This window comes from Prunus persica, chromosome G1 (assembly GCF_000346465.2).
Source record: "Prunus persica cultivar Lovell chromosome G1, Prunus_persica_NCBIv2, whole genome shotgun sequence".
Taxonomy (NCBI): Eukaryota; Viridiplantae; Streptophyta; class Magnoliopsida; order Rosales; family Rosaceae; genus Prunus; species Prunus persica.
In genome coordinates, this window is record NC_034009.1 from 12,566,500 (window position 1) to 12,592,045 (window position 25,546).

The 25,546-nt window shown below is 35.7% G+C and overlaps 3 protein-coding genes and 1 non-coding gene across 5 annotated transcripts; all 4 read left to right on the plus strand.

The window, feature by feature from the left end:
• LOC18789340 (tubulin-folding cofactor B) lies at positions 6,775-10,048 on the plus strand. Of its 2 annotated transcripts, XM_007223726.2 has the most exons (7): positions 6,779-7,108; positions 7,255-7,373; positions 7,475-7,536; positions 7,726-7,767; positions 8,318-8,451; positions 8,784-8,853; positions 9,617-10,048. In XM_007223726.2, the coding sequence occupies exons 1-7, from the start codon at positions 6,852-6,854 to the stop codon at positions 9,662-9,664; spliced, it is 732 nt and encodes a 243-aa protein (XP_007223788.1). In that variant the 5' UTR covers positions 6,779-6,851; the 3' UTR covers positions 9,665-10,048. The 2 variants fall into 2 exon arrangements, with proteins under 2 accessions (XP_020410028.1, XP_007223788.1); XM_020554439.1 differs by lacking the exon at positions 9,617-10,048 and having other exon boundaries at positions 6,775-7,108; positions 8,733-8,822.
• TRNAY-GUA lies at positions 10,661-10,749 on the plus strand. The gene is given in 2 exon segments: positions 10,661-10,697; positions 10,714-10,749. It is a non-coding gene; the product is annotated as a tRNA-Tyr (tRNA).
• On the plus strand, positions 10,824-15,297 carry LOC18790203 (actin-related protein 2/3 complex subunit 4). The gene is made up of 8 exons (XM_007223532.2): positions 10,824-10,978; positions 11,315-11,380; positions 11,975-12,027; positions 12,247-12,274; positions 12,949-13,023; positions 13,333-13,437; positions 13,656-13,745; positions 14,793-15,297. The coding sequence occupies exons 1-8, from the start codon at positions 10,976-10,978 to the stop codon at positions 14,880-14,882; spliced, it is 510 nt and encodes a 169-aa protein (XP_007223594.1). The 5' UTR covers positions 10,824-10,975; the 3' UTR covers positions 14,883-15,297.
• LOC109946661 (actin-related protein 6-like) lies at positions 24,021-25,303 on the plus strand. The gene is made up of 3 exons (XM_020555140.1): positions 24,021-24,774; positions 24,860-24,901; positions 24,982-25,303. Exons 1-3 carry the CDS (start codon positions 24,479-24,481, stop codon positions 25,043-25,045), a joined length of 402 nt encoding a protein of 133 aa, XP_020410729.1. The 5' UTR covers positions 24,021-24,478; the 3' UTR covers positions 25,046-25,303.

Below are 25,546 nucleotides of genomic sequence, written 5' to 3' on the forward strand. Positions count from 1 at the left end.
TATAAATAGTAAAAAAGAAAATTAATTGGCACATGCTCACCTAGTTTAGGAGCTAGTGGTTTAGAATAGCTCAACTGGTTTAGGGGTGTAAGTTGGATTGGAAATTCCGAATTTGATCCTGTAATTTTCAATTTTGGCAAATTCAAATCAATTTTAATATCCGAAAGTTCAAATTTATGTCTCACAAAATTTCTATACAAATAAAAATAAAACAAAACACAAAATATGAAAGAAGCATTTTGAACATGCATATCAGCACAAAAATTATTATTAAGGGCTTTTTATCACAAAATGTTTTTGAAGCTAACCAAACTATCATGTTACATCTTATTTTTTTGTCATGATCTCAAGATTAGTGGTGCTCACAAATAATCCATGCCATAAGTTTGCGTTCAAAAATATGTTAGATTTTTTATGTCACATATTAAGTAGGACTTATATGTCTAATGATATCATTGAGTGAATTAAATAAAAAATATTCTAAAAATATGATTTATGGTTTTGTCTTTTAGTCATGTTTTGATTTTATTGGATATGCGATCACCATCTATGTGCCACGTCAACAATCTAACATATTTTTGGACGGAAGCTTACGATATGGGTTATTTGTGAGCGCCCATGTTAAACTTTGAAAACAAAAAAAAATGCAATTTGACAATTTCGTTAACCTTAGAGACGTTAAAACGGCTATTATTAAACGTTTTTTTATCATAGTGGAAAACGGTCTTGACTTGTAGACAAGAGGTCTGAAACTCCGTGGCATATTAGTTGTGTGCGTGAGAAATTCACTTTCCTTTAGTTTAGACTATCGCTTGTATATAATCATTTGTATGTACATCTTTCAAATTTACGAGGTATATTCAATTGAGATTTTGAAAAACTATTTTGGGATAAATAAGTATGTGGTATTCAATTAAGACTTTTAAATGATCTAAACAAGTCTTGTAGTATCCATTAAGACTATTAGAAATTCTAAAAGAAAGTGGCCAAATCTAGTGGTATTTAATCAAGACTTTAAACAAGTAACAAAAAGTTTCATTGTATTCAAAAACTTCAAAATTTTGAAAGATTCTTTTAAATGTGAGATTGTGTGAGTTTTTTTTGGTGGAAAATATAAATACCAAACCCCATCTCAAATCCCACCCTAATCCATCAGATTTTTCACATCGAATTTTTTTTCTCTTTCTCTCTACTAGAGAAGATGAACATACTTTCTTTTGAGTTCAAAGGCCCTTTCATATTCACGATTTTTTTACATGGGACTTTTTCTTTCTCTCTCTCTGTTAGAGAAGATGAACACCTTCTGATATTCACGTCTGAGTTCAAAGGCCCAACGAATATATAGCCAAAGATTTTTTATGTTTGAATATATGGCCTGCGTGTCAGTATATATAACCAAAGATGAACATGCATGATATATGACCTGCCTTTCAAGTTGGTCTATGTTTGAGTTGAAGTGTCATGATCTCTCATCTACTTATCAATTCAGTTCAAGCAAGGCATGTGTGTTTGAATTTGAACAAGACTATATAATAGTCTATGGCCTGTGTTTGAATGAATATTATATAGTCATGGCCTGTGTTTTTATATAATCTATATATCTATATATATAAAGCAAAAGGCAGAGAATGGTGAAACATTCAAAATACCAGAAAATGCCCTTGGTTAATGCAAACATTAAGAATTCAAATTATTAATTAAATGAGGATAATATGGTAAATTCACACTTTTTCATATTTTAAAAATTAAAAGAAAAAGAAAAAGCTGATAATGGATCCTATTTTTATGGAACACAACTACCCATTATCTTTTTTAATTCGAAAATAAATTTAGTTATTTTTTTAAAAAAACCTCTCGCAAGCGCGGAAGCGCGTGCAGAGAGGCTAGTATAAAGTAAAATGCAGAGAATGGTGAAATATTCAAAAAAGATAAAAATGTCCTTAGTTAATTCAAACATTAAGAATTGAAATTATTAATTAAATAAGGATGATATGGTAAATTCATATTTTTTATATTAAAAAATTAAAATTAAAAACAAATCAAATAATAAGTCCTACTTTTATGGAACATAACTACCCATGTTATCTTTTTTTAATTTCAAAAATAAAACCAACGCATGTGCCAAGGGGCAAGTATATATATATTGAAAGTATAGAAACACACTTCATATAGTCTATGACGTGTGTAAATAATTCGAACAAGGCATGTGCTTGAATTTGAGGAGTTCATCCAATATAGCAGTTCATCAAACAGAGGGAGAAAATATATAGACGACAAAGCATGAGATTATTTTTGCTCATCACTTTAATCCAACGTATACCATCATCATCCTTCTCAACACTTGACATGTGTCCATAGGCATAACAAATAGTTTCATAAAGCAGGTGAGGTAAAAGGCCTAGACAAGGAATTTTTCTTTTCCATTTTGTTGCTATTGGATTAAATGCGAATGGCTAATCTTCTGTAAATTAAAGAGAGATGATGGATAGTTAAATCTATATGGACCCTTCAAATCTTATAAATCCTATATAAATATTTTAAAATCCAAAAATAAAAAAATCTTGATTATAAAAATCCTTAAATAAAATTCTATAGTCATTAGGACACCAAGTGAGGGCTATATCCTCAAATATAGCCCAAAATGCCCAAAATCCATCTTCAAGAGTGAATTACACAAAGGGCTACAAAAAGGGTCAATTCCTAAAATAGGGGTCACATGTGGCCCTTTGGCCAGCCGGGCTAAATAATTGAATGAGGCCCAGCTGATGTCACCTAGTGTTTTTTATTTATTTTAATAATCTGAAGAAAAAAAAATTAATATACAAATATAAATAATTATCTCATTCTTACATTATTTAACACAACATCTTCATCATTTTACATAATATCTTTCCTCAATTTCATCATTTTATATAATTTCTCACAATCTCTTAATTCTTTTACCAACTATCCTTCATCTTTTTTCATTTAAATTCATTTTAAACTTGTTTTTAGAATAAGAAAAAAAAAATATAATCATAAATCTATAGGGCTAATAGTGTGCCGACACATGGATGTCAAAAATCCTATTCCAAAATATTTTTCCCTTCTAAAATGTATTTTAAATAGGATATAAATAGTAGTTTAATTAAATTAACTAATAAATTTACATAATATACTAAAAACTATTAAAATATTTAATTTAAATTAACCACTATTTCTTATAAAAATCATTTTTTAAAGGGTTAAATGTAGCCCTCCCCACCTGGGGATACCCTTAAAGCACTTCCAGCGGCAAGGAGAAGACTGCACAGGAGAGGGCCTAGGCTTGCATGATGGCTCTAGCTCGCAAAAGCAAGCCTGGGCAAGGCGTGGGGTTACCAACCCGGCCAAGCCCGCAAGCAAATCCAGTATGTGCTACTGCTTGGGCAAGTGACGTAATGTTGACGTCATAAGCCAATTTAAATAACAAAAAAAAGGAAAAAAATACCAAAAATTTCAGATTTTTTTAATTATTAAATAAATACCTAACCATATTCTTTACTTCCCACACCAAAACTTTAAACCCTATCAAAATTAATTGTTTACGTATAAAATATAAAAAATAATTTATAGTGAAAAGTAATTGCCCTTTGCCATGACAATTAGGGATGGCAATGGGTTGAATCGGGGGTGGGTATGTCATTCCCTTCCCCATCCCCGCCTTCATACCGGCAATATTTATATCAAGGATTCCCCATCCCCACCTTCGTTGGGGAATGGGTTCCCCAACCCGCCCCATTATAGAAGAAAAAATCAATATATAACTACTTTGTTGAAAAAAAGAAGTATTAAGGCAAGATAATATATATATATATATATATATATATAAAGCCAAATGCAGAGAATTTTGAAACATTTAAAATATCAGAAAATGCCCTTCGTTAATTCAAACATTAAGAATTGAAATTATTAATTAAATGAGAATTTTATGATAAATTCACATTTTTTAATACTAAAAAAATTAAAATTAAAAACAAAATCATATTATAGGTCATATTTTTATGGAACATAACTATCAATATTATCTTTTCTTAATTCTAAAAATAAAATAAAAAATAAAAAATATAACCAATTGCGAGCATGTGCCAAGGGGCTAGTGTGTGTGTATATATATATATATTATATACTTATAAGACAATATAAGAATGTTTATATATGGACTGGAAGTTAACTAAATTAATAAGTGGTACAATCACTTTAATAGCTTATTTATATATATCTCATCAAAATTTAATATATATATATATATAATGGGGCGGATTCATGGCACTATATTTTTGACACAATTTTTGGGCCATTAGATTACTCCACTTTTAATGGTTGAGATTAAATCTGATATGAGAAATAATTTTAATGTTTTAAATAAAAATAATCATTAATTTTATTTTCTCTCTCATAAAAATAAAATAAAATTATTTTTTCTATCCTCCCTTTTTCTTGAAAACGTAATCTCTCTTCTTGGTAATCCCTCTCTCTCTCTCTCTCTCTCTCTCTCCATATAGATACAATTCATCTAGCATATTAGTTCCTAGAAAGTTTTGAGAACATGATAATTTAGCATCCACTCGCTTGATCAATCCTGGACAGTGGGAGGTTGTGCTTAGTGGACAGTTGCTTAAGAGATTTTGGTACAAGAATTTATGCATCGATTGTTGGAGGTTTTCAATTATATGTTGTAATTGTTTGAGGTTATTCTAGTGAATTACTGTAGCTTATTGAAATTGTCTAATATGAGATTCTCCGCTTCAATTATTGATTGGCTAGGAAAAACAGGTTCTTGAAAGATTTGAAAGAAGCTCCGAGAGTAGCTCGGACTAGCAATGCAGTCTGAATTTTGGGTTCTTGTATATCTTTCATTTCAAGAGCCCTCTTTCCTTGTCCAAAAGCGATGGCGTTACCGGAGAGGAAGGAAAGGGAGAGAGAGAGAGAGTCCCTGTGATTTGTGGTTTAGGTAGGGTAGGGGTTGGAGTGGTGGTGGTGGTGGTGATGGTGGCTTTGGGGATGAGAATGGGACGAGAGAGAGAGAGAGAGAGAGAGAGAGAGAGAGAGAGAGAGAGAGAGTGAATTCTTAATTAATATGGCATCAGAATTTTAATCCCAATGTATAAATATTAATTAAAGAAAAAAATATTGTAAATGGGAAGGGTTTGAGTTGGGGATTAAAATATTATCTTCGCCCCTCCCCTCCCCAACATGATACCTAAAATATTCCCCATACCTGTCTACATACCCATTTTTTGTCCTTCATCCCTGACCCATTAGGGTCAAATCCTCACAAAGACCATTCCTTTTAGAGAAAATTGCCATCTTAACATTGGTAGAAGTGCACCTTGCAAGGGCTGACACTATTCACGTGACAAATGAGTGAAACTGCTATTGCATTCTCCCCTCCCCAACATGATACCTAAAATATTCCCCATACCTGTCTGCATACCCATTTTTTGTCCTTCATTCCTGACCCATTAGGGTCAAATCCCCATAAAGACCCTTCCTTTCAGAGAAAATTGCCATCTTAATATTGGTAGAAGTGCACCTTGCAAGGGCTGACACTATTCACGTGACAAATGAGTGAAACTGCTCTTGCATTCTTTTTAAATCCAGTAGACTTTTTATCCCTAAATAATATTTTAAAATCTCAATTGAACATTTCCGTCTAATTCTCCTATTAATCCTAGGGGTGGCATTTTAAACCGAAAAACTGAAAAACTGCAAAAACCAACCGATATTTTACCGCAATAAAACCGTAATCGCGGTAAACCGAACCGCAATCGCGGTATTAAGAACCGAACCGCATTTACGGTTGCGGTATTTGATTTTCAAAATTTGCGGTTACCGCAAACCGCAAAGTATAGCCGCACGGCTATACTCTATGAATAATTAAGTAAAATTGTAAACCCTTCTCTTCTCTTGAATTGGTGGAAATGGAACCAAACAAGATATCCTATTCTTTCACAAGTTGCCAAGGATATCTTTGCAATTCCAAGTTCTACGGTTGCTAGTGAAAATGCTTTTAGCCTAGGCAAGAGGATTGTGGATCCTTTTAGAAGCTCTTTGCATCCTAAAATGGTAGAGGCATTAGTGTGTACTAGTGATTGGCTTAGAGTGGACGAATTTTCCTTTTACAAGGAACCAACAGATGATGAGGTTGAATTCTACAAGGAAATGGAAGATATGACAACTTGTAAGTAATTAGTTTATTTATGCTAATGTTATTTATGCTTCTTCTTATAATAAAATGTACTAAACTATGTTGTTTTATTTGTAGATAGCATTGGTGCTCAAACAATACAAAGGGGTTCTTCAAATCCACTCACCACCAACACTTGAGTTTGTAACATTGGTGTATTGCATTTTTCCTTTTAGTTTGTAACTTTAATTAACTGTGAATTGGATTTTTTTTTTGGTTGTAACTTTAATTTATTTTGCTTTTGGTTTGTAAATTTAAAGGATTTGGAATTGGAAGGCTTGAGAAGTTTAACTTTAATTGGAATGTTTGGAATTGTAACTTTAATTTTCTTAGGTTGTGAATGCTTGAGAATTGGAATCGATTGTGAATTTATATATGCTTGAGAAATTGAGGTTGTGTATTTATTTATTTAGGTTGTAAATTTATATTTTTGTGAATGCTTGAGAATTTGTGGTTTTAAACCGCAAAATGCGGTCGGTTTGCGGTTTCAAAAATCACCAAATCGCAAATAATCGATCGGTTTGCGATTTGAGTAAAAATTCGCGGTTACCGAACCGCAACCACCCCTAATTAATCCAGTTTTACAGTGAACCTGGATTAGAGCGAAGTGCTAGAGCTGCTCACAGCTTTCGCACTCACGAAAATGGCGACTCGGTTACAGAAGATCGAGGGAGACGAGTCCGTACTGTTGCGCGTAACTCATTCGAACCTCAAGACCTTCTCCGCCGATATCCGCTTCTCCCTCCAGAGCTCTGTGGAGTCCGTCAAGGACAAGCTATGGCGTAAATGCGGCACTTCTGTAGATTCCATGTCGCTCCACCTCTACGACGAGGCCAACACCCAAGTCTCCATTTTGGACGACAACTCCAAGCCCCTAGGCTTCTATTCCCCTCACGACGGGTCAGTACACACAAACACACACACACACACACACACACACACACACACACAAACTCTCTCTCTCTCTCTCTCTCTCTTGTTATTTGTGAGTATTGATTTGGTTAAATTTGTGATTTTTGTTGATGATTTGTGTTTGAAATCGAAAGCTACCGGCTACATGTTATAGATCTGGACCCTTCATCAGTGACCTCTGGTGGGTGGCTTGAGGACACATCGTTGGTGGAGAAGTACACTATTTCTCAAGAAGCTTATGAGAAACGAGATGGTAAAAGTTACGCAATATATTGTTGTGTTTGTAGTTCTTGTAAAGTGTATTTAGTTCAATATGTTTTGTCTTTGAAATCACATTTTTGTGGTTTGTTTCAGGGACTTATAGAAAATTTAAGGACAAATTGGCATCTCAGAACCCATCAACTTTTGAGAATAAAGTAAGCATCACCTATGTTATTTATTCCTTTAAGATGCGTATTGACTGTCAAATCAAATGACACGGCCATTGCTTCTACCAGTCCATGCTAATCATGAATTAAATTGCGAAACTTTTGTTGTTAGTCAGCTTTGCATGTGGAAGTGACTTGAGATGTTCATAAGTTTGTTGACTGAAATTTTGTTTGCAGATACCAGAGAACTATATGGAAGATCTCCGCGTGAATATCAAGGTGTGCTTCCTCTTTCCTTTTTCCTATCTTTTTTGTTTTAGTATTAGTAGTTCTTGGGTCACAAGCATAAACCACAAGGCTCAGTCTGTCATGTTAAACAGTTTTACAGTGGTTTATGTGTACTACTGACTTAGTTAGTGTTGTGGCACATACACAGACTACAAGAATGACATAATTATTTGTCTAATCTTTTTATGATCTGAAGGTTTTAAAGTTTGTAGCATTTAAATTTCCACGAAATAACATAGGGTGTTGTGTCATTAAGTGGTGATTGTTCCTTACCTTGTTGGTTTCAAGCATTTAGTTGGATTAGTTTCCATTCCAGTTGCAGTGGGCATTTTCTTCAGCATTCTTGATGGCACTTGAACTGTAATTTTATATGAATATATGTTGATATCATGTTTCTTTAAGTACTTGTATTTTGTGCAGGAGTTGAGAGCATTCTTGGTTTTCCAAATCTTCCTCATATTTGTTAACTAGCATTTTCTTTTCTTGTTTATTGTGAAACAATATTCATGATTGGCTCAGTTCTCCTACTTATATGCTGAAGGTAGGAGATAGATGTGAAGTTCAACCAGGGGATAAAAGAGGTGTTGTTAAATATGTTGGTCGGGCAGAATCTCTGGCTCCTGGTTTCTGGATTGGAGTTCAATATGATGAACCATTGGGAAAGCATGATGGCATGTAAGTGAGCTCCTGACTCAAACGATGTTTTCTTGGTATGTTGTGTGCCAATAATAAAAATTGTCTATTCTTGGTTTTTTTGTTCCTAAGATTGATGAATATTGAATATTCTTCCCTCTGAAATTCTGCATATACAACCTTATATTTCTTGAAATTGGTGTCCATTACAGTGTTGGTGATCTTTGGTATGTTACTAAATCCTATGGAACCAAAATTCTTTCATGTTGTGATTTTGCTATACCATGAGTAGAAATTTTGAATTGCCTATTTTAATTTTGCAGTCCTGTTTCCTGCATATTATTTGGTTGAGATTCCTCTTCTTCATATTATAGGGTGAAAGGAACACGATATTTCAATTGCCCCCCACTTCATGGTGGAATGGTTCGGCCAGACAAAGTAAAGGTTTGTATGCATTTGTATACTGGAAATACTTCAAAATGATTTTTTTTTTCTTCCTATAGGCTAGCCTGTTACTTCCTTTGATCCGTCATTTCGGGCAGGGGACACGTAGCGGGGGGCGAGTCACAAAATCCAATAGTGTTTGACAGGGAACATGAATGTGTTTTTTAAACTTTAATACCCATTTGTGGTATTTCAACCAACAAAACAATAGTTTGTGGCTCACCTTTGAGCCCTGGATAGGCTGAACTGAAAGTTAACTTATATCCTTCTTGGTAGTTTTGTTTAGGGAGACTCGTAGCTTTCATAGCACAGGGACCTGTTGCAAAAGTATGATAAATGAAATCTGTCAATGATTTAAGGTAAAACTCGTTGTATGAACCTCTCTCATATTTGAAAATTTAACCTAGGTGAGATTGTTTTTCAATAACATTTTTATGACTTATAAGTTATACCGTTATACATAAGAAGAAGAACCCCAGGTTAAAGCGCAGAGAGTCAGCTTAGGAATTATTCCTCAATGATGACCTGGTAAATTGCAAATTGTGGAGTCAGCATTGGCTGTTAAATGTATTTGGATTCCCCTGTATCTTACAAATTGTTATGTACCATTCTGGTGCAAATTCCGTTTCCATCTGAAGCGTTTTATGTTAAATGAAATTGTTTGTGATGACCTAATTGAAAGCAATTATTTATAGAGTGGCCTTTGTGTATTTCCTGCATGAATTCTTCATGGAGTTGACTAATGTGACTAATGAAATTTCAGGTTGGTGACTACCCTGAACGAGATCCATTCGAGGAGGATGAAATTTAAGCAGGTCTTAGAGAGAGTACCTATATACTTCATGATTCTACAAAACCTTTTTGGGGAAATCACCCTGAAGTTTCCTTAATTAGTTCAAATTGTAATATTATTGGGAGGTAGTTAAAGAGGACCTGTGTTTGACTATGCTAGCCGTGGTAGTTTATATGCTTAGCAGCTAGTTGAGAGGAAACCATGTGAAAAAAGAGAGTGAAGAAACAATGATGTTGTTGAGATCCTTCTTATTGGGTTTTGTTCTTATTTTGTTTGTCTCAGTTCTTCCCTTCTACGAGAGAAAGAAGTTAAAGAATCAAGGTGTAGTAATTGAGGTCTTCCTGAAGAAGTGAAATTTGTAACCAAAAAAGTGGAGTAAATTGGACAAGACACCATTCTATAGGAAATCTATAAAGTGATGGGTAACAAAAAAACTGTACATTCTCGAGTTATATATTCGTGTTTGTTCAGTTTGTCACAAATATATAAATGGTTTGCAAGTTATATGACAACTGCTCAATCAATCTAATGTCAACATGTAGTTCTCTAGTTCAACGTAAGTGAACGCGTTCGAAAATTCATGTGCGCATGGAAGTGGATGTTGTTAGAATTTGATATACATTATTGGTTCATTTCTTAACAATTTAACCCTTCCGACCGGTTATCTAACACAATAATGAATCACATGTAATCTAACTTGTCTTGTTTATGCATTTTGTGTTCCAGAACATGTATAAAATGTGCAACATGTCTTGAATGTTTGCGCATAATTACCGTAGCAAATATTTCTCCGTGGGTGTCTCTAGACACCAATACCACTTTGGTCTTTGCTGGCAGCAAACCGACACCAACTTAAAAAAGGAAAAAAAAAAAAAAAAGTAACTCTTTTTCCTAACTTGTTTCACCAGCTTGGCAATTAGTAGAAGCCATTACATTTGAATGCGGCAAGCGTCTGGGATAATTACACCTTTGAATACCTTTAAATATAATTTGTTAGGCTCTAATTTCAACAATCCGACCTTAGCTCAGTTGGTAGAGCGGAGGACTGTAGTTGTTTGAAAGCAGACATCCTTAGGTCGCTGGTTCGAATCCGGCAGGTCGGATTTTTTCAATTCCGTTTCTTTTGTTTTATACTTTCCTTATGAAGCACGGCGCATTTTAGCACTCATTTCCTCAAAATACACTCCACAAGCGCACAATAGCACAATAGCACAATAGCACCTACCCCAAACAAGGTGTTTGCTCTCTCTCTCTCTCTCTCTCTCTCTCGCGATCATTTCCAGCAAAATCTCTCCTTCCAGTTTCTGAACCAATTTGTCTGCTCCTAAAATGGTAAACCCATCGGATCTTTACTCTTTTATACTTTTTTTAATCCGCGTATGTGTAATGAGCAGCATCCTTTTTTTACTTTTTCTACTCTCTCTTTGGTTGCCGAGAAAGTCTACGAGTGTCATTTCACATTCTGTTTCTCGGCGGCCAAACAGACCCTAAAGAAAATTTGAGATTGCTAAGCCAAATTTACGTATCTAGGGCATGGTTTGCTTGATTTCCATTACATGTGCACTACAATTATTATCGTATTCCATCGGACTTCTAAGCTTGAATTAAACTCAATTAAGCATATTTCAGTGATGGGTTGCATTTATTTTTTCCTTTTTGTTTTTTCAGTCGAATACTTTGCGATTGTACTTGACGTGTATAAGGAACACTCTCGATGCCGCAATGTGCCTTCAGGTATTATCAATTTTAGTAATTTTTGTTCTCTTTCTGCAATCTGTACAAGCGCCTTAAAAAATTGTTCATTTTCAATATAGCTTTGAATCTTAAGTATATTGACAACAAAAAAAGGGGTATGTTTTTCATGTTGAGCACATCATATATTTATGAATAGAAAAACTTGGATATATTACACTTGTATCAACTTTCACATGGGACAGACAGTGTACACAAACATATTAAGTGGGTAACTTCCTTGCTTCACAGTTTAGCCTTAGTTGAAGATTGTTATGATGTCTTGTTGCCCGTACAGAGTTGGTTTAAACTATTTCTTGTGATTGTACCGAGAGAAAGAAAGAAAATGTCTTGTGAGGCCTGACCAGTTATTTATTTTTCACTTTGGTTGGTGGGCACTGTCAATTCTAGAAAATTTTGTTTTCTGGTTCTTGAAAGCACGCACATGAAATCCTAATGCTTAGAGCCCAGTACTACAGTTTCATTGTTTTCATGTAATTATATTTCAAATGCTTATTCTATCAAAGAAAAGAGAAAAAGTCCATTTGCTTATAATGCCTGATTGATTCTATGTCTTGCACCATATGCTGCTTGCAGAATTTTCCTTGTCAAGAAGTTGAAAGGCATAACAAGCCGGAAGTTGAGCTAAAGTATGTTTATGAGTTGCACTTCGATCTTAATATTACACTTGCTGCTGCCTTAAATGCTTATTTTAATGTTATATAAGCTGTACGGAGAAAACAAACAGGTCCTTGTAAGGTGGCCACAATAAAAATGCTTTTCTCAAAGTATATGCTATTAAACTAATTTAGAAATATTGATTGATGTGTTTTTCAATAAAGTTTTAATCTTCTCTTCATATTTTGCAGGACCAGCTCAGAACTTCTGCTAAATCCTGTGAGAACCATCTTGTTGATATGATAAAGATCAGTTGCCCCCCCTCCCTCTTTTTTTTCTTTTCTTCTTCCTACTCTAATGTTATGTTTAAAAAAGTTGGTCGCTTGCATATGTGTATTTCCTAATGCCTTGCACTGTTGGAAGATTCACATTTTACTTTTCTACACCTAGTTTAAACATTCCAAAAGTTGTAAACTTTGTCATATGAGTTAGAAATTTTGGCGAGGATAGTTCCCTTTCATGCCTAAACATTTTTAGTAATATAATTACCATTTTCTAGACAAATTCTGGGTCAATAGTTTATTGGGTTTAAGCAAATTGAATATATAAAAAAACTGGAGGCTACAGCTAATAATGTGGACAGCATGCTGGACTCTTTGTTTTTCTACCCGCTCTCTTTTTTCCTTTATTATCACTACACTTTTAAGTTTCCATGCCATATGCTAGGAAACAGCTCTTGCCTCTATATTTTGTGGCTGTTAAAAGTGAAACTTCTAGACTTCATAGCTTATGGTTACAAGATGTTAAAATTGTCATTGACCACATAGAACTCTGTTGAGTCAGATACTCCTAAAAGAATGTGATGGAGATCTTAAGTTCACGTTACCGAGCTTTTTTTTATTTTCTTTTCAGAAAAGAAGCTTAACACTGATTATTTACTATTGCTACCACAGGTTTTGATATGTCGAAATGAGGCTGAAAAATGCTTAATTGAGACATCTATTAATTCCCTTCGCATAAGCCTCAAGGTATTCATATTTACTTGAATATATTTTAGTATATAGTTGGTCGTAACCCGCTTTCTGTTTTTCTATGCTCAATAGTAGCTGTTTTTTATGGTTTCTATATGGTTTTGTTGTATCTATTTTAGGATAGAGTTGGTTGCAGATACTGTGTTTTCTTAGAAGTGGACTTGCTGTTCACTTTTCTTGTGCTTTTTTGTCCGGATAGCTTACAGTTCTCACCTGCAAGAGTTTTTGTTGTATATAATTTGGAAATCAGTATCCCATTTATTTTTTCCTTATATCCTTTTCTTTTGGGTGTTCTCTCTTGTATAGGTAAAGCAGGCAGATGAACTTGAAAATATACTAACTAAAAAATTTCTTAGATTTTTATCGATGAGGGCAGAAGCATTCCAGGTATTGAGGAGAAAGCCAGTGCAGGTACATAGATTTCTTGCATGGAGTTCAAATTAGACTTGGTGAATTTATACTGCTTGAAAAACTAAGTGGGTGCCATGAACTTGACTTGAGGAATTGTTTTTCTGTAGGAAAATGTTAATTTTCATGTTGTTAAGTCACTATGAAAGCATATTTGAAGATGAACTCCCATAAATTAATCTGCCATATGTATTTACTTTGTGTAATGCTTTTCTATGCAGGGTTATGATATTAGTTTTCTTGTAACAAATTACCATTGCGAGGAGATGCAGAAGCACAAGCTCATTGATTTTATTGCACAGTTCATGGAGGCAAGCATTTTTCCAAACCTTATAGAATTGCATGTATTAATTGACTGCTGCTTGAAACGATTGCTCAAGTTATACCTTTTATTTTTGAATGGTAGTTGGTCAATTAATATATTTGAGAATACCAATTGCCTCTGTTGGGTAGGGTGGGTTGTTTCTGGAACACACAAATTTAATAAGTGAAGTTTCGAACACCCAAGTTTCCTGTCCTTTTGCATGAATCTTAGCCATTTGACTATGCATAGCTTTGATGCAAACTCATATGGAATTCCTTTTGTACGAAGAAGCCTTGGAGCTGGTACTCTGAGGAAACAATTTTCTTTGTGTTTTCCCTTTTTTTTTTTCCATTTTTTCCTTTTTGTTTTGGGTTCCATAAAGAAAATCAATCAATAGCTACATTCGTTGAGGCTTTCACACTCCAATTATTCTTCTCATCTATTGTGTCCTAAGTCAATGCAACTACAACTACCGTCTTATACAACATGACAAAAGTTACACCTTACATTTTTTCGGTTCAGTGTTGTATGTGGTGGTACACTACATCATCATCTACATGTAGAGATAACAATTGAAACGGACTTTGGCCAGGCTCATTGCTAATTTCAGTTTGGTTTATCACAAATCACAAATTGTTAACTTCCCCACCTCCCCTGGTATTTGTTAGCTATCCAGCCAAAACATCGTTTTTTTGGTTTAATATTAGATTTGAAAATTTACTCACTGGCAGTAATCAGTGTCAAGAGAAGCATATCTGGCTTGCTTCTCTCTCTGTCTATTTGCTTATGTTGCTAGTGGTGTTAATCTGTTAGAGGAATGTTTCCATTAAGTGGAAGTCATATAGATATTAGTAAGTAGGATGATTGCATTTTATATGGCCCAAGGCTTATATTGTCGGATATTTTTACGGCCTAGTTGGATCTTTATTGACTGATATGGAATTTCAAGCGCTTAATCTGAAGATGTGTGATATCAATATGTTGGTTCTCTATATTTGCTCTGCTGTTATGTTTATGCTTTAAGATTCTTACTCCGTTGCTTCTTGGATTACAGGATATTGATAAAGAGATAAGTGAATTAAAGATGTCAGTGAACACACGGGGGAGGCTGGTGGCCACAGAGTTTTTGAAACAATTTATGTAATATTTCTGTTCGTTACCAAGTTGTATATGAATTTGCCTTTTACTGATTCTGTTCGACCATTTGCCATTTTTATATATTTATTTTGTATCAGACGTCCCACCATGTTTAATGAACCACTAGTGTAATGGCTGAAAGATCAGCATTCTCCTCCTGATGAAGCCTTTCTTCAAAGACTGTCGTTTCGGAAATTCTTCATAATTCGGTAGGTAGCTTTGGTTTGCAGAAATGGAGGAAGTTTATAGATGAAAAGTCTAGTATATGCACAACTTTGGAAATGAGTTATTCTTCCATAGCCCCTTAACTCAGGTAGCGTGAGACGGGTGTGGTGATGGTAGAGATCCTAGGTTTGAACTTTTGTAATTGACAAGTTTGCCAATCTCTTTCTTGAAATTTATGAAGTTTTTTTTTCCCTGAAGCACCATATTAAGTATGTTAAAAATTTAAAGGGAACCCCCTTATTATTTTTTTTCCTGAAGCACCATAATAAAATGTTTAGTAATTAGGAAGACAATAATTACATTTTCACTATTCAACATTATACCCTTTCTTTTTATGAAAATTTAAGTATTCCCTTTTTCTTTTGCTACGAAAAGTTTTCCCATGTTGTAAATGCATGAGTTGGTGGATGACCACCATACCTCTTAATATTCTACCGTTGGATTTTATGTAACCTATGCACTAAGTATTTGTAATTAGTGCTTGTAACCTATAGGTATATTGTAAATGATGGTATTCAATCTCCTATCTTGTAAGCCTATAAATAGGTGGTTCTACCAAAGATTAAGTAGGAATAAACATGGTGAAGCTTTATCTTTAGCATATCACTTCTCTCTACATTTTCTCCCTTTAGTTTTATAACACGTTATCAGCACGAGATTGCTCTTGGTATGTTTTCTTTCTCTGAATTTTCTTTCTTCTTATATGAGCTAGAGTCATCACATGGTATAGAGTTTCTTTGTACTCACCATCAGACTTCATCATGCTTGTTTAAGAAAAAAAATTTCTTATTCTTATTACACATGAATATAATGCCATGTTTTTGTTTTTATTTGTTTGTTTATTTAATTTTAAGTATGATCTTAATTATTATGATGAGTTTGAATTATACAAAAGATCAGGGGCCCGAAGTTCCGTGATCCTCATCATATAACTAGATTAGGACATAGAGTCCTTTTGATTGAATCAGAACCTGAAGTTCTTTGATTCCAAATAATTGAGGGCGTGAAGTTCCGTGAATTTAAAGAGCATATAAGGACATAAAACTCCTCGATTTTGTATTAATCAAAATCAGAATTCCATGAGGCCTACATATGTCAAGAACTTGAACCAGAAGTTTCGAGTGCATATACATCGATTTGAGTATGAAGTTCAAAGCACAACTATTAATTCAATTTATTTAGATCTACGTATTCGTACCTGAAGTTTCGAATATATATTGATATGAACCTGAAGTTCATAGTTTTTCATGGATCTTAATACTACATATGAACCTAAAGTTCATTACTTATTTGTGCCCATATGAACCTGAATTGGTTGGAAATCCAATTCTTAAACTTGTAGTTTTATCTACATATTGAATCCACATTAATATTGGATTATCTTGGAATTTGATAATCTTTAATTTATTTATTTTATTCCTTGTTTATACCACTTTACTTATTTTATTATATTTTATTTTATTTATGTTAGGTTATTAATTAATTTCGTTTTACAATGGTAATGTTTTGTATTACCGCCCCAATATTGATAGCCAGAGGCGTCTATTGGAGAAACTTCCTACTTTCTTTTGTGGGTAGGAAGTTTATGATGTTATGAACCAAAAGTTCTTGAGGCCCCAATATTACACAACTATTATAGTTGAAGATTATGATGTCATGAACTAGAAGTTCATTGACCGAATAACTTTTATGTTGTGATATGACTATCTTGGCAATCCATGTCCCACAATGATGCATAAGATTTTTATAAATTTGTAAGGACATCGTTTAAAGACTCAAATTATTGTCTTGTCCAACAATATCATTACAAAGAACGCTCACAAATAAAAGCTGTCATAAGATCATCCCAGTTAAAAATTGACTTTGAGCTCTAATTCAAGGGGATATTTGTGAGCCTATACAACATTTAATTATGAATCACTTCACCAGTTTTACTAAATGCGCCTACTAAAATGGTCACATATTTGATAATGACTGTGAGTTTATTTTCCTAAATTTTGAGACAATTTTCACGCCGTTAGGGGGAGAAATGGCAGTTTCTAAAGAACGTCATGAAATAGTGTTGAATCAATCCACTTTTGTCTCATCAAGATAATGCATATATAAGTTGTACATATGCTAACATGGATTGATATTCTCGTATCACAATCCATTAACATGATGACTATATATAATGCATGCCTGAAGCATGACAGAAATATAGGTTCTAAAGATTTAACTCCTCAGAAATGGAAATTATTTGAAAAATTTAAGCCCTATAAAAAATAACGCTCTATAGGAGGTTATGATCCACATATTCTAAATAATTCATTGTAAAAGAGATGTTTGTCCCATAAGTGACAACATAAGCCCCTGAAGAGGCATTGGTACCCCAAAGCAATGAGATGATTATAAATTATGCATGCGCATGCACATAAGAATTATGGGATCACAAATCGATGATACATTTGGTTTATTATTAGCTACTACAATCATCAAGGGCTATGATTATATTAAATCACGTTTCATGAATGTCGACAAGTTAAGTGATTGGCCAAAAATGGAAATAGGCAATTCCATTTATCACTAAATAAGAAGAGTTGGATATTGAACCTATAACTCAAACACCAAATTACAAATGTTAAGTATGAAGGTTATGAATTGGTGTTTGTGAAGTGAAATAAGATCACTAATATGACACAAGGTTTCCTGGGAGAGACATGTGGTTTTAGTATCTCATCTTATCGTAAATGCATCCATATTTCTATAAGTGCAGTTGTTACTTTAACGCGAAACTTATAGCATGTGTTAAATGCATATTTATTAAGACTATATGGTACATGGAAATCCTCAAAGCTCATGAAATATTTGAGATATATCAGATTAAGCAACCTCTTGAAGGATATAAAGTACCACAATATTCTTAATTAAGAGTTAACACTAAGAGTTTGAGTATTTTGAATTCAAATTTGATATTGTTGTAACATATTCTAACTACTAAATTAGTTGTTGATACTCCTAAAGATTTCAATCATTTGAAAAGTGAAAAGCAGGTTGAATAGTGTGATAGATGATCATGTATGAAGACAATGTTGCTTGTATTGCTCAAATCAGAGAAGGAGAGATATTAATCAGGGGGAGCATCCCAATTCTACTACATTCAAGGCATATGCGCGTTGTACTCTTTTTCCCTTCGACTAGGTTTTTGTCCCACTGGGTTTTTCCTAGCAAGGTTTTAACGAGGCAATATAAGCTCATCCAACACCATATCAATGATTCAGAAGAAAGTTTCACTCTTTTTCCCTTCGATTTGGTTTTGTCCCACTGGGTTTTCCAAGCAAGGTTTTTAATGAGGGAACTATGTCATTGTATGGTGGACATCCAAGGGGGAGTGTTGTAAATGCATGAGTTGGTGGATGACCACCATACCTCTTAATATTCCACCGTTGGATTTTATGTAACCTATGCACTAAGTATTTGTAATTAGTGCTTGTAACCTATAGGTATATTGTAAATGATGGTATTCAATCTCCTATCTTGTAAGCCTATAAATAGGTGGTTCTACCAAAGATTAAGTAGGAATAAACATGGTGAAGCTTTATCTTTAGCATATCACTTCTCTCTACATTTTCTCCCTTTAATTTTATAACATCCCACAAATTTTAAAAGGGAAAAAACACCTTATGATATTCTTTTTGGCAAGTCACCGTCTTATGCACATTTACTATATTTGGTTGCCTTTGTTATGATTATAATCTTTTATTTCCCCTCATTCCCTTAGGTTTTGTAATAAAAAATGACAAAGGGAAAGCTGCACTACCTTATGTTGGCCATTACATAAAGTCCACATGCTCCACCTACATTACCACTAATAGATGTTTGTGGTCTCTTAAGGTAGAGGAGCCAAAACCACTCCTACAAATAGACGGAGTGCGTGTGTGTTAGTGAGCAGAAGTGTGAGTGCAAACTCAAAAAGTGTTGGTGAGTGTGTGTGTGTGTGCATATCAAGAGTGCATATTCTGAGCAATACACCCACATAGAGAAAACCTCATATATCTCCCCAAACACTATTATGATTAAAATATTTTTCCTTAAATGAAATATCAATTTTACTGTTACACCGCTCAGACACCGCCATTACTGTTTCATTCTCTTACTAGGTTTTTTTTCTTGGCTTATTAAAAAAGACCACTATAAAAGTGGAAGTATACTTTGGTCATTAGTTGTTACTCAATTTACACGACTCCCACCGTTCAGTGTTGATCATTAACTAACATTTTGGCAAAATTATTTCGTAGGGAACACCCCCCCATCAGCATCATTTTTATTTATCCTTTTTGGGTGGTCTCTGTTGGCGTGACTTGTGGATATTGACTTACTTTCCTTACACACCAAGAATTCCTATTATAATTGTAATTGATTTACTTTAATTCCTGATTTCCTACTGTAAATAGATTTAGGAATTTATTATTTACTTGCCCATTCAGGTTTCGTTGTATTATAAATATGACCTCCTACAAGGAGAAGAATACACAGAAAATTCCCACAAACAAATATTCTCTCATAGTTTTCATATTTTAGCATGGTATCAGAGCGGCGATCTTGGAATTGCTGACTCTAGTTTCAAAACTCCGCCGCCGCTATGAGGGTTGATGATTTTTTCAACCCTCATGGAGGTAGCACCACCGACTCCTTCTCTCATTCTCAACCAACCATCGTTGAGTTGAGTGCCCAGATGGCTCCGCCCCTACAGATGCAGACTTTGACCCCGAACCCGATCCAGAAACAGGATCCTCTTTTGACGACCCCGACCCCGACCCCGACTATGACGACGACGACCCCGACCCCGACTCCGAAGACGACCCCGACCCGCACTCTGATGATGACCCCAACCCCGAATTTGTCTATGATTCAGACCCCGATCCAGAATCAGGATCTTCTTTTGACGACCCCGACCCCGACCCCGACTATGACGATGACGACCCTGACCCCGACTCTGAAGACGACCACGACCCCTACTTCGATGATGACCCCAACCTCGAATTTGTCTATGATTCAGACCCCGATTCCGATTTCGACTCCGACTCCGGCCCCGACTCATGCTCAGATTCCGATCCAAATTCCTACTCAACCTGTATCCTATGCTTCTTCCGCTGCACAGCTTATGACTTCTAGACTAACGACCCCGACACATGGACCAAATTGCGCATATTGTGGTGATCCGAGACACACTTGTGAGACTTGTTTTACATCGCATGGCTACCCCGATTGGTGGGCTACTCTTACAGATCGAGGACAATGCAATATGACCAGTAATGGTACTGGTTATGGATTCCATACTTCCGATAAGATTGATTCCAAGAGCTGGATAATTGATTCTGGTGCAACTGATCATATGACGTTTGATCCTAATGATTTTCTGAATACTACACAACCTCGACGAACCTGTATTGCAAATGCCAATGGTGTTACTTATCCTGTGACAGGGGCTGGCACTGTTGCACTCTCATCCTCTCTCACACTGTCTAATACTTTACTTGTTCCATCTTTATCCACTAAATTGTTGTCAGTTAGTCAGCTTACTGAACAATTGAATTGTTGTGTACTCATTTATCCGAGTTTTTGTTTGCTTCAGGATATTCACACTAAGGAGATTCTTGGTCGTGGTACTAAGAGAGGGGGGCTATATTATGTCGATGACTTCAGTCCCGGCGTGGCTAACAGTGTGACACATTCCTTTGATAGCAAACAAAAGCAAATTTGGTTGTGGCATCGTCGATTGGGACATCCGTCTTTTAGTTATATGAAGCATCTTATACCAGATTTATTCTCAGGTTTCAAAGACTCCGACTTCACATGTGATACTTGTATTTTGGCCAAGAGTCACCGTGTGCCCTACCCGTTGAGTACGAACAAGTGTACTACTCCATTTACATTAATTCACTCTGATGTCTGGGGACCTTCGCCTATCACTGCTCCTTCTGGTGTTCGATGGTTTGTCACATTCATCGATGATTGTACACGGATGACATGGCTTTATTTGCTGAAGAATAAAAACGAGGTGTTTTCCCGTTTTCAGTCCTTCCACAAACAGATGAAAACTCAATTTAATGCTCAAATCCAGATTCTTCGCTCCGACAATGGTGGAGAATTTGTCAATCATGACTTTCAGACTTACTTCCAACAACATGGAATTATCCATGAGACGACTTGTCCTCAGACACCGCAACAAAATGGTGTTGCTGAATGAAAGAATCGACATCTTCTTGAAACCGCCCGAGCACTTCTGATTGGCGCTCATGTTCCTCGCCATCACTGGGATGATGCTATTGTCACTGCAGTTCACCTGATCAACCGCATGCCTTCTGGTGTATTGACCTTTAAAACTCCTTTACAGGTGCTTGCGCAACACAGACATCTACCCTCTGTTTTGGTACTCACACCCCGAATCTTTGGATGCGTGGCTTTCGTTCATCTCCACAAAAATCAACGTAGCAAACTTGATCCCTGTGCGCTTCGTTGTGTTTTTGTGGGTTATGCCACTCATCAGAAAGGTTACCGCTGTTATCACCCTCCTACCCAACGAACCTATGTCACTTTGGATGTGACTTTTCTGGAATCTGAGCTGTTCTTTCATGACCCATCATCCAATTCTGCGCTTCAGGGGGAGATACGAAGTGAAGAACAGAATTGGAGCAACTTGGCAAACAAAGAAATTCTCCCATGTACAGAAATGATTGATCATCCCGAGTCTGGAGCACGAGATTACTCTCTGTTGAAAAGTGACCAATCGCCCATTCATAGCGATCAATTGCCTGACCCACCTGATCCATGCGAAGATATTTCTGATATGAGTCCCACACCTACAGACAATACAGAACAACAAGATGAAGACCCCCCTTCTAACTCAACAGTACCAACAGACCAATCTCCTGAGAATATCCTTGAGGTAACTACTCCTACTAGACTTGTGCATTTAGATGATAAAACTATTGGATATCAATTACCTTTCAGGCAAAATCGTGGGAAGCCACCAAACCGTTATTCACCGGATATTGGCAAGACATCCAAGTATCCAATTGCAAATCATGTATCCACTGAGAAGCTGTCTGAACCACTCAAGGCTTTTGTGCATCAGTTGTCTGCTATCCATATTCCAACCAAGGTCTCTGAAGCATTGAAAGATCCTAAGTGGGTCCAAGCTATAAAAGAGGAGATGAAAGCTCTTGAGAAAAATCAGACTTGGACATTAGAGACTATACCACGAGGAAAAAAGACTATCGGATGTAGATGGGTGTTTACTATAAAACACAATGCAGATGGATCTATCGAGCGATACAAGGCAAGACTTGTAGCAAAAGGGTACACACAGACCTATGGTATAGACTATGAAGAAACTTTTGCACCAGTTGCAAAGTTAAACACCGTCAGAGTCTTATTGTCCCTTGCAGCTAATTTGGATTGGCCACTACACCAGTTTGATGTAAAGAATGCTTTTCTACATGGTGAACTCACAGAGGAGGTGTACATGGATATTCCTCCTGGATATAATACTACTCAGACTGGAACAGTTTGTAGGTTACGAAAAGCATTGTATGGATTGAAACAGTCACCACGTGCATGGTTTGGACGGTTCACCATGGCAATGAAGAACAATGGTTTCAAACAGTGCAACTCAGATCATACTCTGTTCTTGAAACATCAAAAAGGGAAGGTAACAGCATTAATAATCTATGTTGATGATATGATTATTACTGGGAATGATAAACAGGAAATATCACAGCTATAAGACTATCTGGCTACGGAGTTTGAGATGAAGGATCTAGGTGGACTCAAGTATTTCTTGGGAATTGAGGTGGCTCGATCGCAGCAAGGCATATTTCTCTCTCAAAGGAAATATGTCTTAGACTTGTTGACAGACACAGGAATGCTAGATTGTAAACCTGCGGACACTCCTATTGTTCAGAATCATCATCTTGGAGAATATCCGGATCAAGTTCCAACTAACAAAGAAAGATACCAAAGGTTAGTGGGAAGATTGATCTATTTGTCACATACTCGACCAGACATTGCTTATGCGGTGAGCGTTGTCAGTCAATTTATGCACTCTCCAAGTGAAGACCACATGAATGCAGTTCTTCGGATACTTAGATATTTGAAGTCTGCACCTGGAAAAGGACTTATGTTCTCAAAGCATGGTCATCTAAATATTGATGGTTATTCAGATGCAGATTGGGCAGGTAATGTAACAGATAGAAAATCCACATCGGGTTACTTCACATTCGTGGGAGGTAATTTGGTGACATGGAGGAGCAAGAAACAAAATGTAGTAGCTTTATCCAATGCAGAAGCCGAGTTCAGAGGCATGACTAAAGGGATTTGTGAACTTCTTTGGTTAAGAAAGTTGCTTATTGAACTCGGGTATAAACCTACATCCACAATGAATCTTTTTTGTGACAACAAGGCTGCTATAGCCATTGCACAGAATCCGGTTCAGCATGATCGTACTAAACATGTTGAGGTAGATCGACACTTCATCAAACAGAAGCTTGAGGCTAAAGTGTTTCAGTTTCCTTTTGTGAAATCCGAGGATCAATTGGCGGATATTTTGACAAAGGCGATTTCCAGTAAAGCATTCCACAATTCACTGGATCAGTTGGGCATTGGCGACATCTATGCACCAACGTGAGGGGGAGTGTTGGCGTGACTTGTGGATATTGACTTACTTTCCTTACACACCAAGAATTCCTATTATAATTGTAATTGATTTACTTTAATTCCTGATTTCCTACTGTAAATAGATTTAGGAATTTATTATTTACTTGCCCATTCAGGTTTCGTTGTATTATAAATATGACCTCCTACAAGGAGAAGAATACACAGAAAATTCCCACAAACAAATATTCTCTCATAGTTTTCATATTTTAGCAGTCTCTATATTAGCGTTACAAACTTCTCTTTAAGACAAAGGCCTACCAACAATGTAATCTTTCTCCCATATATTTGAGCTAATTTAGTAACTGGTTGTGTTTGTTTTCCACTTCTGAGTGGTGTTTGTTGTTTTTGGGCAGGAATTTGACTTGACAAGTGAAAGGTTCCTTGTGCCGGAGATGATCTTCCATCCTGCTGATTTGGGTTTGTCTTATATTCTGGTTTCAAAGTACACACTTTTGGGGTTTTAGTTTGATTCTTGAAACAAATACGATGTATGATTCTTTGTTGTTGAATGAAACATTACAGTATCCTTTTGTGGTTCATGTTCGCTAGGGGTTATTACTTTTGCAAGTTGTTGCTTGATTCATGTAGATTAGCTGTTTCTGTAGAATATGATACTGTGTGGCATAATAGGAGGTATTTAGAAATTCTAATACTTGTGTGAACACTGTATATGATTTAGTAATGATTTTTGCTCATTCCTTTGGGAACTCTACGATTTCTTATAAGGCAAAAGCGCTAACTTGGACCTGTTTTGCAAGAATGAATCAGGCTGGGTTAGTGGAGTGCATAGTTCTAGCTGTCAGTTCCTGCCATCTTCATCTTCACCCTGTACTCCATGAAAGTGACCTTCCAAACTCTGCATTTTACTTGAAAGAAAAAAAAATTTATTGTCAGTACTTACCCTTGTGTCTGAATGTGTTGGCCAGCATTATTTTAACCGGGGGAAGCACACTATTTCCTCGACTTGCTGATAGACTGTATGTACTGATCTCTTTTCCATTCAATTGTGCAATGCCAGACTTAATACTAAATCATCCTTAAGTTTGTATTGATATTTTTCAGAGAGAGGGAGCTGCGGCCTCTTGACATAACTCCTCAACAAGAGTAACTTTCCTCCTGATCTGTAATACTCTGTTTAAGCATACCTACTTCCAGTTTTATTAAAATTGTCCATGTTTTTCCAGCCCCATGCTAGGTGTCTGGCGAGGAGGATCTCTGTTTAGGCATCTTTGGCCAGTGACCATATAGCATCAATCAACCGCATGATGTGGAGCCCGGATGGGACACTTTTAGGTAAACATAGGTGTCCTTGTTTGTTTAGTGTCTTTAATTTTATTCTCATATTGTGAAGAAGACACCTGCTAGTTCATCACAAGAAAGTATTATCAAGAAATAGGAAATGAATCTTAAGCTGGTTATGATCAATCAAGTTCCTGCTGCAAGTGTAGCATACTCTAAGCACATCAAGCACATATACTGTTGGCGTGACTTGTGGATATTGACTTACTTTCCTTACACACCAAGAATTCCTATTATAATTGTAATTGATTTACTTTAATTCCTGATTTCCTACTGCAAATAGATTTAGGAATTTATTATTTACTTGCCCATTCAGGTTTCGTTGTATTATAAATATGACCTCCTACAAGGAGAAGAATACACAGAAAATTCCCACAAACAAATATTCTCTCATAGTTTTCATATTTTAGCATGGTATCAGAGCGGCGATCTTGGAATTGCTGACTCTAG